Here is an 18797-nt window from a genome sequence, read left to right as displayed (position 1 = left end):
AAAAACAAACTGGCATTGAAGGGAAAAAAAAATTAAGCCTTTATCCTTCCTCAAGCAACTGTATTTCAGGGTATACAAATAGCTCAAAGTGATGAAGAAAAGCTCTTTACAAAGTATTCTAGCCAATAAATGTGGAAAAAGATTATATTGGAAAAAGATTATTTTGAAATCACTAATGTAATAGGTTATTCAGGCAGATTCTATCAGTGGATGAAACCACTATGTGAAAGGTTGATTGGTAACTTGGCAATGACAGATCAGGTTGTCACCTCCTAAGACCAAAAAGATGAACAGGCATTGTGTGTCTTTCCCACAAGCTGTTAAATACACAGCATCCTTTGAAAAAAAATTTGCCAAAAATTGCATTTGAATTTATTGAAGTCTTTAAAACTAACTTCCAGTTTAGAAATAGCTGAGAGTGAAACAGATAAATAACACCATGGAGATATGAAGACAGCTGGGCATAGTGGTGCACGCCTGCAATCCCAGTGGCTCAGGAGGCTGAGGCAGGAGGATGGTGAGTTCAAAGTCAGCCTCAGCAACTTATCGAGGCCCTAAACAACTCAGTGAAACCCTGTCTCTCAATAAAACACAGAAAAAAAGGGGGGGGGCTGGGGATTTGGCTCAGTGGTTAAGCACCCCTGGAACAACAACAACAACAAAAAAGTAAATCTAAAATGGGAGGCATTCTGTAGGAACCCTTTTGTTTTCCATAAGTCGGTGGTGTCTGGAAGGGAAGGCAGCATTAGGTTAAAAGAATTGAGAAGACTAATGTCAAAATGCTGTCAGCCTCACTTGGACCCTCATTTGTACCAATTAACTGTGAGAAGGCATCTTTGAGACAATGGGAGCCATTTGAATACGGCCTGGGTATTAAAGCATACCAAGGAATCACAATTATTTTTGTGAGTACAATAACGGCATTGTGGTGGTGGAGGAGTAGAATGTTTGCCAGGCACGCAAAAGGCCCTGGGTTCCATCTCCAGCACTGCAAAAATAAACACATGCTCACACTGTGGTTTTCCAAGGGAACACCCATGTTGGCATATGTGGGGATGAACTGAAATGATGTCTGGAGTTTGCTTTAAAATACTCTAGAAAAAGAACAGAAAAGAGAGAGAAAAGGGAATAAGTGCAAGATAATCTTGATAACGGATGAGTCCGGGTGATGGGGATGGGAAGATTCATTTACTGTTCTACTTTTGTGTATATCTGAATACTTTTACAATAAGCAGTTTGTAAAGGAGGGACAAAAATGTGGAGTCATCACTATCTAGCAAAGTTGAATTCTAGACAAAAACATGTGAGACCCTTTCTCAAAATAATAATAATAATAATAATAATAATAATAAAAGGAATGAGGATATAGTATATATGCTGGTAGAGCACTCCTGGGTTCAGAAACTGGAAAGCCCCAGAACTGGAAAGCAAATTTAATTTTTCAAATGGTATTCAATAATAAAGGCAGGCATTTACTGAAAGAAACTTAGAAACTTTTAAGTAGTGAAAAAATAGCATTAAATATATATAAAGCTGAAAAGAGTTAAAAAGAAATTGCTGAAGCATCTGTTGTAATGATTTTAGCATGACATATTTGCAAAACAAACGAAATTATAGCAGACTGTTATAAAAGGGAGAATCTAAGAGCTCATTTACTAGACTTTATATCATTCAAACAGAACAACTATGGGAATTGATAATATGAGATGAAGAAGCCTCAAGTTTTGAAAAAAATCACAAACTATAGGTAATATTGACTGATCCCAGTGCAAATAGTACAGAAAATCAATAATTAATAGCCACAGTATGAAAGACAGTAACAAAACAATTTTAAAAACTCTGGCTCTTAGAAATTAAACTTTTCTCTCCTAAACCATGAATCAATGAGAAATCAAGTTTGTAACTACAGAATGCTTATAAAATAAAAATACAAACATTTCATATCAAAACAATGAACAAATTCATGATATGTCATTAAATAAAAACTTTATTTTGATTATAGAAAAATGCTTAAAACTTATCTGTTTAAAACCACCCACTGGCTTCCTACTGTCACAGGACTAAGTATGGTCCCCGCTACCATCTCTGCCCAGGGAAGATTCTTGGGCCTCTTCTGTGCTACTGTTGTCCACCAGCCAGGGCAGGTTGTAATCACACCTCCCACTCCCCCTATAACATCAGGCATTGGTAATTCCTGCTAATGCTGAATATTAGAAAGAACTTGAGAGTTCCAGAACATTCCTTGTGAGTACTAGTACTATGATTTGTATTTCCCAGGGCCTAGCACTATGCTCTGCTTTTAGAAGAACCTTAATATTTGCCATAGCTCAGTGGCACACTGCTTGCCCAGCTTGTGCTAGGTGCTGGGTTCCATTCCCTAATTCAGCACCCCCCTCCCTCAAAAAAACTCATGACAGGGCTGGGGATGTGGCTCAAGTGGTAGCGCGCTCGCCTGGCATGCGTGCGGCCCGGGTTCGATCCTCAGCACCACATACCAATAAAGATGTTGTGTCCACCGAGAACTAAAAAATAAATATTAAAAAATTTCTCTCTCTCTCTCCTCTCTCACTCTTTCTTTAAAAAAAAAAAAAACTCATGACTTATCTTATGAAGCATCATTTACTATGAGAAAATGGGGTTTCAGCCCCTGAAGGGGTCATCTGAAGGTGTCAGGGTTATGACACTTTCGCTGTCCTCTGCACAGCAAGCCTCTCCTTTTCATGTGCCTAATTCCTCCCCATAATTTAGAGCTGGACAAAATGGGCTCTCTACCTCTGAGCTACATCCACAGCCCCTTTTATTTATTTTATTGGTTTTCAGTTTTTTCCTGTGTTTGTTTTTGGTGCATTTTAATTATACATAATGCCAGGGATTCATTGTCCTTTTTATTTGATTTAGTTTTGGTACTGGGGATTGTCACTAAGTTGCTGAGGCTGGTCTGGAACCTCTGATTTTCCTGCCTCAGCCACTGAAGTCGCTGAGATTACAAGCTTATGCCACAGAGACTGGCTTTAATGCTCTGAAAGAGGGCTCACTTAGTTGCCCAGGCTGGCTCACACTTGTGATCCTCCAGCCTCAAGTTCTTTGGTAGCTGGGATCACAAACCTGTGCTACCATGACCATCACCTCTTTACTTTGAAATTATCTGGTTTAAAGGAGGAGGAGAAGGAGGAAGAGGAAGAGATGATGATGAAGGTGATGATGTACCAGGGATGAACCCAGGATCGCTTAACCACGGAACCACATTCCTATTCCTTTAAAACATTTTTTTTTCTTTTTAATTTTGAAACGGGGTCTCGCTAAGTTAATTACTTTGCTAAACTGCTGAGGCTGGCTTTGGACTTGGGATCCTCCTCCAGAGCCCCTGGGATTACAGGCGTGCAACACCACGCCCAGCCTGGAAGACGGTTTGGGGGCAACTACATCCAAAACTCAGCCAAGAAGTGGTGGCTACCCTAGTCAAGGATAGGACGCGCTGCTGTCATCAAATGGCAGGCTTGGAAGCCACAGGTAGTTTAAACCGACATCCACCGAACTTTGGTGACCCCTTTGGGGTGGAGAGAACAGGAAGAATTCCGGATGGCCCTGGTGAAGGGAGCACAGAGTGTGAAGTGTCCCACCTGGAAAGGGCACATCCCTGGCCTTTCACAAGGGGAACGCACCTGTTCAGATAACAAGCAGACCTTCTGTGCACAGCCAGAGACATGAAAAGTCGTGCTCTATGTGTGCACTACGTGAAATGCATCTGCTGCCAGGCATAACTGATTAGATTTAAAAAACAAAGCCCACCTCTGCCGGCTCCCTGACCCCCTGGGCCGAAGCGACGTGCAGGAAACGCCATTTGGCCTTCTGACAGATTGGTCTCTCCTACTCCGCCCCCAACGCCTTCCTCCCCTCCGTCGCGTCGCTCGTCCCGTGGCCGCGTCGCCGGGGTGCTGTCGGGGCTCCGGGTGTCGCAGGCACCGACCCTGCGCCACCCCCGCTCGGCGCCGGGGCCCCGGCTGCTCAGGTCTCCGCGGCCCCCGCGCTCCGCCCCGCGCGGGCAGAGGTAAGGCGGCGAGGTCGGCCTCCACCCCTGACTCCCTCCCTCCGCGCGAGACCGGGGTCGCGGCGGGCTCTCCGCACCTCTGGGCCCAACCCGGCCCGGTTCCAGGCCTCTTCCTCCCTGCCCCTTCCCCTGGGGCCCGCCGTGCACTGGCTCCGCCCGGGCGTCCCGGCGCCGAGTGTCCCCGGCTCTAGCAGCGTGCAGGCTTTTCCCGGGGACGCGCTCCGCCGGTGCCTTGCGCACGCCTGGGTCCTCGCAGCCCGGGCGTCGGGGCGCAGCGGGCGACGGGCGTCCGACCTGCCCCTCGGGCTGGAGCGCTGCCCGCTGCTGAGTTTTACGGTGACGGGCTAGGACACCTCGCTCAGCGACGTTTGCTGGGGCTTGCAGTCTGCGGGGCGCTTTCGCGAGACGTTGACATTGAGCTCGTGCTGGTGCCACTTGCGCTCCCGCTGACTCACATCTCCTAGTGGGGCCTTGTCAAGAAGAAAAGGAAAATGAGTTGCAACACAGAAATGAAAAAACAGCTAAGTACCTTTTTAACAAAAAGTATGTGTTAGAATATTAAATTTAATTGGATTCCTTTAAAAATCCGAAGGACTCCAACCCAGATGGGACTCGAACCCACAATCCCTGGCTTAGGAGGCCAGTGCCTTATCCATTAGGCCACTGGGGCTTCACGTAAGCGGCGCCCGGTCACATGCCTCTTAAACTGTGACGCTGCGGGCTGCGTCATGACGTCAAACCCAGAAGATTCCAAACGCAAAAGCTCAGGGAGAATGGTTCAGAGGAGCCCAGAGGCCTTTCTTACCTAAAATGAGGGTTAAAACCACCGGGTTTAAAACGTTTCGACCACGAAGGGACTCGAACCCTCAATCTTCTGATCCGAAGTCAGACGCCTTATCCATTAGGCCACGCGGTCTCCTTCCGCTAAGTGTTCCGCTAGAAAATATATTTGGTGACAATGAGACGCAGCGCTAACGGCGCACCTGTGGATTCATGGTGCCTGCAATTCTCGCTGTGACAACTACGTCGGTTCCTGCAGGAATCACTGCACTACCACCTCCTAGGGGCGGCACCTGAACCTGCCTCCCCGCCTTAGGCGTCCGGACCACGTGGCCTAATGGATAAGGCGTCTGACTTCGGATCAGAAGATTGAGGGTTCGAGTCCCTTCGTGGTCAGCTTCGCTTTTGGGCGAGCGCCGCGGGTTGCTCACTGCCCTACGGACTGCTGCGAACCTGACAGCGGTCCCCTTGAGTCAGCCTTCCGTTTGCCCGGGCGGAGGTCGTTCTGCTAGTGCTGCTGTCCGGCACTCAGTCTGGGCACGTGCGCCTGGAGGCGCTGTGGCGCCCTTTTGTCCTGCCCCAGTGGCCGAATGTATAAGGCACCGGCCGCCTAAGCCAGGGCTTGGGGTTCGAGGCCCTCGTGGGTGGCATCGGGGATCCCTCTCAGGAACCTCTAAGTGCCAGGTCCGTGCCCGCCTCCGCGCGGCGCCCGACTCCTCTCCCGCAGCCCGCGGCCCGCAGTAGGAGTGCATTATTCATTTCTAGCTGCCCCGGGTCGGGAGCGTCCTGTCACCTCAACACTCCACGGCCTCCATCTGGGGACTTTTCTACCCGGGAAGAAGCTGTGCGGCCAACTCGCTCGGCCACCCCTCGCCGGTGTGGAGGAACAGAGCCCCTCTTGCCCAGTGGAACCTACCTGGAGGCCGGGCTCCATTCGGAGCTCGGGGAAAGCTAAAAATAAAGGGTGCTACCCCAGGTGGGACTCGAACCCACAATCCCTGGCTTAGGAGGCCAGTGCCTTATCCATTAGGCCACTGGGGCCTGCGGCACGTGCCGTCTGCCTCTCCTCTGATGTGCGGTGCGACCCTGCCTGGCGGGGCAGGTCGCAGTCGGGCCGGCCCGGAGCTGCGGGAGGCAAAGGGACCGCACGGGGCTGGGCCAGCGCCACGCTCCAGCCCAGCCGCGGGCGCTCCTCGGAGCCTGGGGGCCGCCTCGAGGTCGCCTGGAAAACCTGACCGTAGATGCGTGAAGACCTAGGGCGGTGGCGTTTCCTGACCATTTTTGTGTACCTCTAAAGAACTGATGTAAAAATCAAGAATTTTAGGAGAAGGTAGTGCGGGAAGTGAAAGAGAACAGACACCAGGCACGGACACGGAGCCCGTGGTGAGAACGCACCGATCCAGCCACAACAGGATCCTGTGTACTGTGCACACCTATGACGTCACCAACAGGGTGCGTGGAGGGCAGCCGGGCAGAGTTTTCACTCTAGTGTTTTCTTTAAAACTGTTAGTCTAATATTCCTTAACAAGCGCACACGCACGCACACGCACACACGCACGGTGGGGCAAGGTGCACAGCTGTAATCCCAGGGACTCGGGAGGCTGAAGCAGGAGCACGGCAAGTTCGAGGCCAACCTGGGTAAATTAGGGAGACCCTGTCTCCCAAGGAAATTAAGGATTGGGATGTAGTTTAATGAACCCAGAGACACTCTGAACCAGGGATGGGGGAGGACAAAACAAAAACCTTCAGCCAAGGACAAATGTGTAGTCCCATTGTGCCTACTTCCAGACTTTGCAGGGTAAACAGGACGAGGGCATATTCCTCTTTGCTTCTCTCTAAAACAGAGTCTGCCGAAGCAGGTCTCCTTCCTCCCCTTACTAGAGCAAGAAGGAAGAATTTCGTCCTAGTGGCTCCAGTCCACTGCCTCGAGGACTTCTGTCTGTGACTGCTGAGGTTTAAAGGCAGGCAGTAATCACAGGTCCTTAGGACGAGCTTCTCCGCCTGCCTGAATTATGAACCTGTCACTTCCATCAAGACACAGAACCTCCTGGCACCTGCAAGGCACCCTGTGCCTCCCCCAGTCAATGATCTCCTCCCTCATGCAAATCCTTCTCTGACTTTTATCACCACAAATGATTTTACTAGTTTTCAACTTCATATAAATGAAATAACTGTAGTCTATAATTTTATAAAGTCTGGCCTCCTTCACTCAACATTGTCTTTGAAATTTTGTTTTTATGAATAGGCTCTGCTCTCTGTCCCCAGTCCATTTGCTTCGCTTTTAAAAAAAAAATCTTTTTTAGAGATTGATGGACCTTTATTTATTTGTATGCGGTGCTGAGAATCAAACCCAGTGTGTCACACATGCTAGACAAGCGCTACCACTGAGCCACAATCCCAGCCCTTGCTTGGCTTCTTTACCTTTCCCTTCCCTCCTGTATATCCCAGGGTGTTTCTGGGTATCTTCACCTCCCACCAATGTCTTCTGAAGGCCTCTGGCTCTGCGCCATGCCCCAGGGTCTCTGCTTTCCCTCTGCTCCACCTAGCCAAGCATTCCCCAGGCTCTGCCTTGCCTCACTCTCAGCGGCTCTTGTCCATTCCCAAGACACTACCTGTCTGTGTGGACCTTGGATCTCCCCACAGCAACTTCACTCCCAGCTCCAGGGCTCCATTCCCTCCCAGTTCTGCTTGCATACAGCCCCCTTTGACTGTTGTCTCAGTGCACAGCATGACCCCACCACACTCCTACTCCCATACCACCCAGGCAAACTTTCTGTCCCCCTAATGCTCCAGCATCTGGTACTTCTCTCCAACCCGCTGTCACTGCCCCGTGTGAGGATGGATCATTACCTGCTGCCCCAGGTCCACTGGCCAACCCTTGCCCACTCCCCCGCAGTCCTTCTTTGTCCTTTCACGAGCAGGTCAGTCATCTCCTGACAGCCTCTGGAGGGGTGAAGTCTAAGTGTGTTGGCTGTCCCATTGAAATCTGACTTCCATTTGGTGTGGCAGACTCATCTTTCACAGCAACTTGTGCCCTGGGTTCCTGAAGAACTGGGCCAGAAGTCACAGCTGTCCTTCCCTGAGTGCTTGCTCAGTGCACTGAGCACTGGTCACTCATCTAGATGCCCTTCCCTTGCTTGCCTGAGCAGCTCCTGCCCTCCTTAGGGTCCATCTCAAGCACCTCAAGTACATCTTCTCTGACCCACCAGCCAGCTCTGCTCTCTGTCCCCAGTCCATTTGCTTTGCTTGTGTCATTGACTATGCTTTAGGTCATGTGACTGTTACAGGAATCCATCTTTCCTTCTGTTTTGTCATCATCTGACAGATGCCAATTCTCTGGAATGATGGACTTTAGTTCACTGCTGACTCCTCACCTCACGTGGCACCTGGCATTCAGTTCTATTAAATTACTGAATGAATGTTGTATGTCCTGCATACAGACTCAGCCCCGAGGCTCTGAGTCCTATCTTCCACATCTTCTGTAGTTTTTTAAAAATATTTTTTAGTTATAGTTGGACACAATACCTCCACTTCACTTAATTTACTTTTATGTGGTGCTGAGGATCAAACCCAGGGTCTCACAAGTACGAGGCAAGCGCTCTACTGCTGAGCCACAACCCCAGCTCCACATCTTCTGTATTTTGCCAGTCACTTGTAAATGACTTACCCCCTGGTCTGGACTTACCTATATGAACGATGAGGTACCTACTCAAGTGTATATACTACTATAGTTCATTACCTTACACTTGGATCATCATGATCTGGTATTTATCAAATGAGAGAACTGCATCAAAATAATATAGAGCATTTGAAGAACTTCATACATACCAGAATAATCCACCACTATTATATTAGCCTAGGTCCCTAGCCTGGGTGCTTGTTCCCACAACCACAGGACTGCAAAAGTCTCTTTTCAATTTCAGTGTACTCTTCCTGCCTCTAAAGCCTACTGCCATATTTAATATACACCTAATACGCAATACTCACTCAAAATCTTAGTGGCTTCCTGCTACCTAATGTTTCACGAAATCCAAATCCTACCATGGTCAGGCATGGTGGTGCACACCTGTAATCCCAGCAACTCAGGAAGCTGAGGCAGGAGATCTCAAGTTTGAGACCAGCCTAGGCAATTTAATGAGACCCTGTTTCAAAAAAAGGTTGGGGTGGCTGGAGATGTAGCTCAGAGTAAAATGCCCTTGGTTCAAACACTAGTACTGCCCCAAATTAACTCTTTACCTTGAGTTCCAGGATCTCTAATAGAGCCTCTGCCTTTCTAGATGGACTTCCGACAAGCCCCTGCAGGAATCTGCCATTCAGTACCAATGGCTTCCTTGTCACATCCTGCACCCTAGCTCTTCTGTCTCCTGGATTTACACTTTTCCTTTCAAATAGCATATTATACTCCCTCTCTACTGATTGAAATCCTATACCTTTTTCAAGTCCTAGCTCAAATGCCCTTCTTCCTAGTTGTGTGTTCCTTGATGGAAGATCCAGAGCCCTCTGTTCTCTAGCAGTAAGCTGTGAAATCATCAGCGCTGAGGCAGTGACAGTGGGGTAGATTTCAGGTGAGAGAAAAGGTCAGTCAGTGTCTTGTCTTGAAGCATTCTGACAGGCAAGGCCCACTGAGCTTAACAAATTTACTGCAAGCCAGGTGCACACCTGTAATCCCAGTGGCTCGGGAGGCTGAGGCAGAAAGATTGAGAGTTCAAAGCCAGCCTCAATAATTTAGCAAGGCCCTAAGCAATGCAGAGAGTTCCTGTCTCTAATAAAATACAAAAAGGGGCTGGAGATGTGGTTCAGTGGTTAAGTGTCCCCAGGTTCAATTTCCGGTATCAAAAAAACAAATTTTATTGCAGTTAATAATATAGTCAATGGGTAACTATGGTTTAACAACATGGTGATGGTATATGAAGACCTGCAACCAGTGCCTGAAGCCCTCATTCCCAATGAATACTCTCTTAATGGTTCCAATGTTAACAGCAAAAAAGATAAAGAAAACGAATATCCTCATGGCGTTACAGGTCTCTCAGCTGCAGCTGCTCCAATGCCCTGAAGAGTGGATGCTGGGGGGATTTCAGTCCATGTCTACCCTCCTGCTTGTCTTTACGGCAGAATTTATTCTCTTTTGTCTCAGCCTTTCCCGATTCATGTTTTCTATCCTGAAAACAAAAAGACCACAATGAGACCCAAATGCCCAATCAGTGCCTTTCAAAGTGGTGGGAATGGTGGGAAGCTGAGTGGGAGGCAGAACAGCCTGGTCACCAGGCAAAGATGCACACCCCGTCCAGGGTGGGTCCCTGCCCCTCCTGCAGATCCTCCATGCCTGCTTGGGCCTCTTGGACTTCATCCTGCCTCCTTTCTTTCCTGTCCAGCTCTTGCCCACATGAATCAGTCTACACAACCTAGGACATCTTCTGGTACCTGATTCTCTGAAGTTGAGCATCTTCTTTGGATGGCTCCTTGGGCATCTGGCTGGCCTCTGCAATCATATCTCGAATTTTCTGTAGGCAATCTGCCAGATTCCGGAACTGATAGCGGCTGCTTTCGGAGGTGAGTATCAACTCTCCTTCCCTGTTGATCTTATTTTTATGCTGAAAGAACAAAAATAAAAAGTGAAGTTCTGCAGAGTAAAGGTTTAGAAGCCGCTGAGGAATCTGCAGGGAAATAAAGGGAGAGTGGCTACCTTGAGCGCAATCTTCTGCCTCACAGGCTCTGCAATCCAGTCAGCTGTGGCCAAATGGAACCTGACTTCAGCCTTGGAATTCACTGTGGATGAAAGAAAGGAGTAGTGGTCACTGAGACTTGGGAAGATGAAGCACCCAGGAGACCAGTGACTATCCTGGAACCAAGGGAAGTCAGATACTCAGCCATGCATGTGCTGGCCTTTGTCGAAGTTGGCCATGGAACGAGCCCGCAAAGGCAGTGAGGCTCTTCAGGACAAAAAACCTTCTGGTAACTACCCATGCAATGCTTCTCTTCCAGTTTTACTGGCTTCTGTAAAGAATGGGGGGAATGGGTTCCACAAGAATGAAGGAAACCTGTTCTTGGAGCTGGCTGCCAGCTCACACTGTGAGTTCTCTTTGTTTAGCTTCACAAGCCAATCCTACTCCTAGCAAGCCATAGCTGAGAGCCTGAGAATCAGACCACATTCAAAAGGATAAAGAGGATTATTATAAGCTGGTGGTATTTAAGCTTTGGCTGAAAAAATCCCTTTATTCCACATGAATGTAAAAACAGCTCCCTCTTCAATCCCCTCTCCCAGCTAAGTTTTAAAGCAACAGAAAACACCAAGGTGCCTTTACCTTTGTTTACATTCTGTCCGCCGGGACCACTACTCCGACAGTAAGATATCGTCAAGCGATCTATAAAATGAAAGGATGCACACCCAAAGGGTTATCCCATGGCCAAATGTACAGACTGCTAACTATCAACGTAACTGTCCTTATTACACATCTCTTTCAATCACACAAGGCACACACAAATGTAGCATTCAGGCCAGTAAAGCTGTAGAGTATTTATAGATGTCAAAACTGAAATAAAGGGCAAGTACTTCCCCAAGGTCATAGAGACAGCAGAGAAATAAAATTATGACTGGGTTCTGGACTGTCCTCTTCTGGTCTAGCACATTCCACCAGATCCTTCTGCCTTATTTATTTGCTGTTTGTTTAAAGTTTGAACTTTCGAAAGTTCAAACTTACAGACAAGTTCAAGTATCTCAAAGTGTGGGGGACAAGGAATCCCCATGAACTGTAAGCTTCAGGAGGGCAGGACTGTGTCTGAGAATCATTGTGCGTTCCCAGAGCCTAGGTCATGGTCAGTGCTAAAAACATTTGCGGGATGAATGAGGACTTGGTCTGGAGATGGGAGCCCTCACTTTGAACACTTACGCAGCCACTGTGTGATGTTAGCAAAGTCCCACTGCTTCTCTGGGTTTTGGTTTTGTTTACTTTTAGTCTATAAGTTTTTTCCTTCCACTTTTATAATTAATGAAAACAGCCTAGCAGTAGCTAGGTAGTGAAGGAATGGTGGTGGGAAGGTTTCAGAAGACAAGCTGTGAACCGAAAGAGGTCTGGTGGTGAAGCACTGTGGCATCGTGGGGGCAGGTGCAGTGCTCTGTGGGCAGTGATGTCCCATCTCAGAACTGCTGCTGAGGGGCCTTCCTCTTTTGAAAAAAAAAAAAGAATTAAATCCTTGTTCTGATCAGGTAACAAATGGTCAAGGGAAGGATTCTACCATGGGGCTCTGCAACCTAGCATGTAAACACACCAGCCACCTGGGCCAGGACGAGAGCAGCAGTCTGCCTTTGCAGGAACAGAATGTGGTGAGGTCCTCCCAGAACAAGAGAGTATGGGAGGCCAGGAAGGAGTTGCTCAAGGCCACTGCCCACTGGGAAGCTGTCTATCTTCCTGGGAAGGCTGCACGAGACACTTCTCTGCCTCCAGTTCTGTTGATACATGGCTTTCCACTCCCTCCCCTCCATGCACTCTAGGGCTGAGCTGTGAGCTGTAAACCACTTTGCTGTGGCTCCTCAGCCACAGGTGTCCTATCCCATGTGTTGCAGTCTCCGGCCTCTCTGCTTTAGTGTCAGAGGAACCCCAAACCTTTGGCTACTCTCCCTTTCACTGTTTGTGGGAGGCATAGCTCTCTGACTCTAAAGGCTCACTGCTTCTTGCCAGGCCCTATGCTGACAGGTAGAGAATTCTGAAGTTATGCAAATACTCTACCACTGAGCCACTTCTCTAGCCTGGTATCCAGGTCTTTGAGATATACACACACATGCACACTCAGATAAACAGATACAAATACACAAATGTAAATACATATGTGAAAGAAAACTGGCAGCTTTTAAGCTCCCCTGTACCTTCTTATTCCCACAAAAATCAACTCATTTACTGTAAAAACTTCTATATCATGAGCACATCAGGAGGTCTGCATCTGCGGGCATACTGGGTGGTACTCCACGAGTGGTTGCACTGTTGCTCATATGCTGTTTTAAACAATGCTAGAGACTTCACTTTTACATGCCGGGAATTTTTTTTTTTTTTTACTCTTCATTTCTTGAGATTTTTTTTATTTATTTTTATTAGTTACAACACATGACAGTACAATGATCTTGACATTTCATATATTTGAATGAAATGGGGTATAATTTCTCATTTTTCTGATTGTACAGGTTGCAGAATCACATTGGTCATATAGTCACATATATACATACAGCAATAATAATGTCTATTTTATTTTTTTTTTAATAAACTTAAATTGGGCTGGTGAGATCTGGAATGAACATGAGGGGTGGGAAATGTCTTTTTGTTGTTGTTGTTCTTATTGTGCTGGGGATCAAACCTGGGGCCTCACACAGGCTAGGCTGACACTCTACAACTAAGCTACACCACCAGCCTGAAATGACTGGTTTGGTATTTTTTTTGGGGGGGTCAGGGCAGTATTGGAGATTAAACCCAGGGCTTCATACATGGTAAGCAAGCACTGAACTATATCCCCAGCCCTTTTATTTTATTTAATTTCAAGTTAGGGTTTCAAAATAAAAGGGCTTGAACTTGCAATCCTCCTGCCTCACTCAGCCTCCCAAGTAATGAGATTACAGTCATAAGTTACTGAGTTTGGCTTAAAATGGCTGATTTTTACTAAAACAAAACCACTTACCTAGTGGGATGTCATTGCTGGCTTGCTTTGCATCATCCTGTAATGTAATATACACAGGTCACATGGCTATCACCTGCTGGGTGACTCTTAGCTGGTCCAGAGCAATAAAAGAAATGATAGAAATCCACAGTGCAAATGTAATATGTCACTATTTTCATTTCCCCAGCAAAATCATCGCATCAGAGTAACAGAAAAAGGATCCCCCAGTCTCCAGAGGCACTAACTCAGAAACACCCCTCAGCGAAAACAGAACTGGTGTCTCTAAGCTATTCCTAGAGCTAGTTCCTTAGATAGTACAGGCACCATCAAGGGCCTGGCTCCTGCAGTGTGTGGAGGAAGCCTCCGAGTACATGTTTCAGGAGATTTCCAAGGCAATACTCTCTGCCAACCCAGAGAACAACCCTGGCGGGCTACTCTGTTCTCCATATGAGACTCACATGTGAGTGGGCCCACCTTGAACGGGACTTAAGGGTTCAGGTCAGACTGAACTACTCTGCCCCAGGCCTTCTCACCTGCCTCTCCTGAAGCTCTTCCTCTGGAAGCAATACCCTTCAGCCTTCAATCTTTGGGTCTCCAAGGCTCAGCATAAATACCACCAGCTCTGAGGCTTTTCTGACCCTCTAAGACAAAAGTATCCTTACCTGTAACCCCTGCTGACTGCCTTTATTCCCTTTATCTTAGAATTATTTGGAGATGAAACCCTTAGCCTGCTTACCTCTCCCCAGACCTGAAAACCATGGGCCACACCTTCTTTCCTAAAGCTTGCGCTTCCTCTTTCTCCTAAGATATCCTCTCCAGGTTTTCCTCTAGCTTCCCTGAGCCTCTTTCTCACTCTTCTTTGCTAGGTTTTTGCAACTTTTAAACACTGATATGACCCTGAAACACTTCTTCCTCTTTCTTCATCCCATAATGTGTTGCTGATTCCCAACTTTCTGGTTCAAACCCACCTCTTTGCTTAACTCTAGTCCCATGTCCCAGCAGCTACTCTGATGCCTAATGGTTGCCTCAAACCTCAGGCCTCCTCCCAGGGGACTTCCCTCTAACAATCTGAAGTAGTCCGTAATTTTTTCTACTATAGTACACTGGCCAATGCATTTTTTTATCTTCTGATATTTTCCTGATTTGCTAACTGTCTACTGCTTTTACTAGAACACAGGCTCCATCAGGCAGGGATCTTGTCTATCATGGCTGTATCTGCTATGCTTGAAACAGTAAGTACACGATAAACTTTTTGTTGAATGAAAGGACAAATGAATGTTTTTGTACTCTCTCATGCTAATAGCAAGTCAATGCTTCCATTGCCCCAGGCTTTAGACTTCAATTTCACTTATTACTTCTCATATCCAATCCATTAGCAAATCCTATGGCTTTCCCTTCAAAATATATTTAGGATCTGACCAATTCTCAAGATTCCTATTGCTTCCACATTGCTTATCCTCTTGTCTATATTAGTGCCATCTTCTAGTCTACTCTCTGTAAGGCTCTACAAGTGATCCTGGTAAAATTAAGGTGCATCATTCCAATCTTCTGCTTCAAACTCTCCAACAGGTCTCTATTACATTCAGCGGAAAATTGAGGCCAATAAGCCCTAATCACAGGCCTTTCCCCAACCATCCTTCTCCTCTTTAGCTTTACTTCCTCTGAATGTCCTGTTCAGCTACACCGCTCCAACATACTACTGCCTTAAATGGGTTGCACTTACTGTTCCCTCTGGCTGGGATGTTTGCCTCCCCAGTATTCTCATGGCTCATTGTCTTGTTTCTTCGAGGTCTTTACTCGAATGTCACCTCTTCACTGAGGCCTTTCCAGACCACCCTAATTAAAACTGCAACTTCTGGTGCTCTCTCTTCCTTTGGGCTTTACTTTCTCCAGATACCATATTATACATTCTATATTACTTATTTTTTTTTTTGCCTGTCTCCCTCCAGTAGACTATAAACACCACAGCATTCGGATTTTTTTTGTTGTTGTTTACTACTTTGTGCCCTGGTCTAGCCAGTGCAGCACAGCACCTTCCCAATAAGTTTGCTGGATAAGTGAGTGAATGAAAGAAAGAAAGAAACTGCATTATCTTGCAGTGCTGTAGGTGCTAGCTCAACAGAACCAGGTGGGTTCCATCGTTCTGGCATGTGCAGTACCTGCAAACAATGAGCTAAATAAATAAATCCTGAAGGACCAAACGGGAAACGCTGTTTCCTCAGACGTGTTGGGGTTACTAGAGGCAATGGGCCATGCAACGTTCCAAATTGGTAGTAAAGAACTTGCCAGAATCGGTCTTTACTGTCCACTTGAGAGGGCCAGAATGCCCACATTTCCCTTGGGACAAGAATTTGAGCCCGAGGACTGGAAAACGAACGCGGAAAAGCTGGTGGTCTCAAAGCAGTGAGTCTAGCCTGCTACCCCTGAGCCCGCGCAGCCGGGGTCACACCCGGCGCCACTGCACCTCTGCAGTCCCGGGCCCCGGTGATCGGCCAACCAGCCTCCATCCGCAGCGACCCTTCGCAGCCCCGCGGCCGGCCAATGGGCTCCCGGCCTCCTGACGTCACCCAGCTGCGGGAGGAAACGCCCCTTCCGTCCGGCCCTTCCCGGCTCACCGGGACCCTCCAAGCGGTGTCCGAACCCTTGGAGTCAGGGTAGAGCTTGTCCAAGCTGTAGATGCTCTGGAACTCGGTGCCGTCTACCTGCTTGTGTAGAGTCCGGCACAGGAAGCGCGCGGGCGGCGGGAGCAGCCAGGCTCCAGTTCGGCTCAGGGCCCAGCGCAGGACCCAGGCGGTCGCCATGTTCGGCCTCTGGGCAGCTTCCGGCGTGCGCGCTCTCCTCGCGGTCCGCAAGATTGCGCTGCTCTTCGGATTTAAGGTTCCGCGCAGCCTCGAGGACCCGCCTCCCGGAGGCGACGAACTGTGTACCCGGCTGTGCTTCTGAGGAGGCCTGGTTGACACGGAGCAGATGTCGGCCAGACCCCGCAAACAGACCAAAAAAAAAAAAAATACCCACAACCGGATTCGTGTGGTTCCCCAGAAACCACTTGTCTCCCTTTCTGTGTCGGTATCTTGAGGTCGAATGAAACGCACCAGTGAGGTTTCCCCGCACCGCCTGGGTCACCGCCCACCGCCGGCCGCGCGCCCCGCATCCCTCTATTCTGCTCTGACTTATCTTTTTTTTTTTTTTTTTAATCACCAAGTCTTATTTTTCTAATTTAACTGCCTGTCTGTTGCCAGAAGGTAAGCTCCAGGAGGGTGCTGGCTCCCTGCTGTATTCCCAGCACCCAGAACATGGCACAGGGGGGGCACTCCACCGAGGAGGATCAAGTGAATTCTGTAGGAATGTGTGTGTTTGTTTTAAATATTTTATTAGTTGTTGATGGACCTTTATTTATTTATATGCGGTACTGAGGATTGAACCCAGTGCCTCACACATCTACCACTGAGCCACAACCCCAGCCCCAAGGGAATGTGTGTTTGAAGTTGAGTTTAGGTAGAGCTGAGCTTTAGGACTTCAGGTCTTCCCACAAGGCAGCCAATAAGTCATCCTCCCCGAGCCTACGTGTGTGCATAGTACTGGCTTATCCCAGGAATGGGAGGCAGGTCATGGAACAAATATTCCCAAAACGTGGACTGGTCCACACCCTCCAGCTTTACGGAGAATAATGGGGGTTTCTTCCAGTTAGAAGATAAGGGGATGGTAGAAGAGTAGAGGGAGATGGCAGGCCAAGCAGAGTCCTGTTGACACAGGACTCCGGAACTCAGAGATTCTGATTCTGAAACAGGTTGGAAATAGAGACAGCAGTATTTGAAAACAGCTAACCCTTACTTAAGTGACTTAGTGGAGAGGCAGTGTGTAAAGGAAAACAGAGCTCCATAAATGTAATTATTAGTAGTACTTGTGGCGGTTTCTTAATGAAGAGTTCTATTTTTAGGAAAAAGCATAATCACCTAGAAAAATATGCCTCTGGGATATTTTAAATATCTCCTGGGGATGTTGACCATTGAAACAGGAGACTGTCTTCTAATCAAGCCAGTACCATCTCAGCATCATCAGAATACACCATTTTCCAACCCTGGCTTTGTATATTCCGACTAGGAAGGGTTGGCAATTGACTGCTCCTCTTGGGCACGAGGTAGGAAGGAGAGTCTCCTGGGTCCCTCCTTGTCTGACTTAGTCCCAAGACCCCAGAAGGAACATAAATGTCTCCATGGTAACTAGAATAAGCTGCTTGGGGGAGCAGAGCCAGGCGCTCAGGTCTAGGTAGAGGATGGTGAGTAATAAAGCTGGAGCTGTTTCAAGACAGCCTTTGTTCTCAGGCTGGACTCCAGCCTCTACCTGACTCAGAGCCATAGGAAAAGGAAACTGCAGGTTTCCATGACCCCAAATAAACACAGCCTGCTCAGGCCATCTGGTGGCCTGGATTCTAGGAGAAGTGAAGGGAGAGAGAAGAATGAAACAAGCTGCCCTGGGGCTCAGAGGAAGCAGCTGGCAAGCTCCTTTCACCTGCTGCCACAGGGAACCATCCAGAATGAGGCCCTTTTGGAGAAAATGAGCCAAGAATGAGGAAGAAGAAATAAGGATAGGTAGAAAGGAGACCATCAGAAAAGGGGGGGAAAATCCCCACCTGGGTGTGGTTGCAAATGTCGGTAACCTCAGCTATTGGGAGGCTCAGGCAGGAGGATAAGGCAGTTTGAAGCCAGCCTCCGAAACTTAGACCATGTGTCCAAACTTTAAAGGCAGTTGGTGGTATAGCTCAGTGGCAGAGTGTCCCTCGGTTTTCAATCCTTAGTACCACAGAAAAAAAGAAAAGAAACTGTAACTTTAAGAAACTCCATGAACACCCTCATCTTTGCTCCCCAGGCCGGTTTTCCTCCAGACCTAAATTCCTAAAAGGCCCCTGGATCTTAAGAGTACTGTGAGTCCAGTTAATTAATGCCAATATACATTGCTTGCTTACACAACATTTTCTTTAGCCAAGGGAGAAATAATGGGTATGTTTCAAATGTTATCTATTAACTAGATAATGTCAACCTAGAGATCCTGAAAAGAACCTGATCACCAGGACCTACCCTGTGCTCTCACCAGACATACCTCTTCTCTTTACTCTTTACAAAATTCCCTTTAAAAAAAAAAGTGGGGCTGGGGTTGTAGCTCAGTGGTAGAGAGCTTGCCTAGCATGTATGAGGCCCTGAGTTTGATCCTCAGCACCACATAAAGATAAATAAATAAAATAAAGGTATTGTGTCCATCTACAACTTCACAAAATATTTTTTAAAAGAGTGCTGCAGAGTGCAGTGGCACACACCTGTAATCCCAGTGACTC

General features: G+C 47.6%; 1 protein-coding gene and 4 non-coding genes across 6 annotated transcripts; 1 reads left to right on the top strand and 4 right to left on the bottom strand.

The window, feature by feature from the left end:
• Window positions 1–4645: 4645 nt before the first annotated feature.
• Window positions 4646–4719, bottom strand: Trnar-ccu (transfer RNA arginine (anticodon CCU)). The gene has a single exon. It is a non-coding gene; the product is annotated as a tRNA-Arg (tRNA).
• Window positions 4720–4891: 172 nt separating this feature from the next.
• Window positions 4892–4964, bottom strand: Trnar-ucg (transfer RNA arginine (anticodon UCG)). The gene has a single exon. It is a non-coding gene; the product is annotated as a tRNA-Arg (tRNA).
• Window positions 4965–5151: 187 nt separating this feature from the next.
• Window positions 5152–5224, top strand: Trnar-ucg (transfer RNA arginine (anticodon UCG)). The gene has a single exon. It is a non-coding gene; the product is annotated as a tRNA-Arg (tRNA).
• Window positions 5225–5796: 572 nt separating this feature from the next.
• Trnar-ccu (transfer RNA arginine (anticodon CCU)) lies at window positions 5797–5869 on the bottom strand. Its single transcript has one exon. It is a non-coding gene; the product is annotated as a tRNA-Arg (tRNA).
• A 1329-nt stretch (window positions 5870–7198) lies between these two features.
• On the bottom strand, window positions 7199–16295 carry Mrpl58 (mitochondrial ribosomal protein L58). Of its 2 annotated transcripts, none has more exons than XM_026404884.2 (6): window positions 16084–16295; window positions 13490–13526; window positions 11131–11190; window positions 10512–10594; window positions 10250–10419; window positions 7199–9987 (listed from the first exon to the last, which is right to left on the bottom strand). In XM_026404884.2, exons 1-6 carry the CDS (start codon window positions 16267–16269, stop codon window positions 9903–9905), a joined length of 621 nt encoding a protein of 206 aa, XP_026260669.2. In that variant the 5' UTR covers window positions 16270–16295; the 3' UTR covers window positions 7199–9902. The 2 variants fall into 2 exon arrangements, with proteins under 2 accessions (XP_026260669.2, XP_026260670.2); XM_026404885.2 differs by having other exon boundaries at window positions 16171–16295.
• Between the last annotated feature and the right edge of the window lie 2502 nt (window positions 16296–18797).

The sequence above is a fragment of the Urocitellus parryii genome, chromosome 7, assembly GCF_045843805.1.
Source record: "Urocitellus parryii isolate mUroPar1 chromosome 7, mUroPar1.hap1, whole genome shotgun sequence".
Taxonomy (NCBI): Eukaryota; Metazoa; Chordata; class Mammalia; order Rodentia; family Sciuridae; genus Urocitellus; species Urocitellus parryii.
This window is presented reverse-complemented; position numbering and strand designations above follow the sequence as displayed.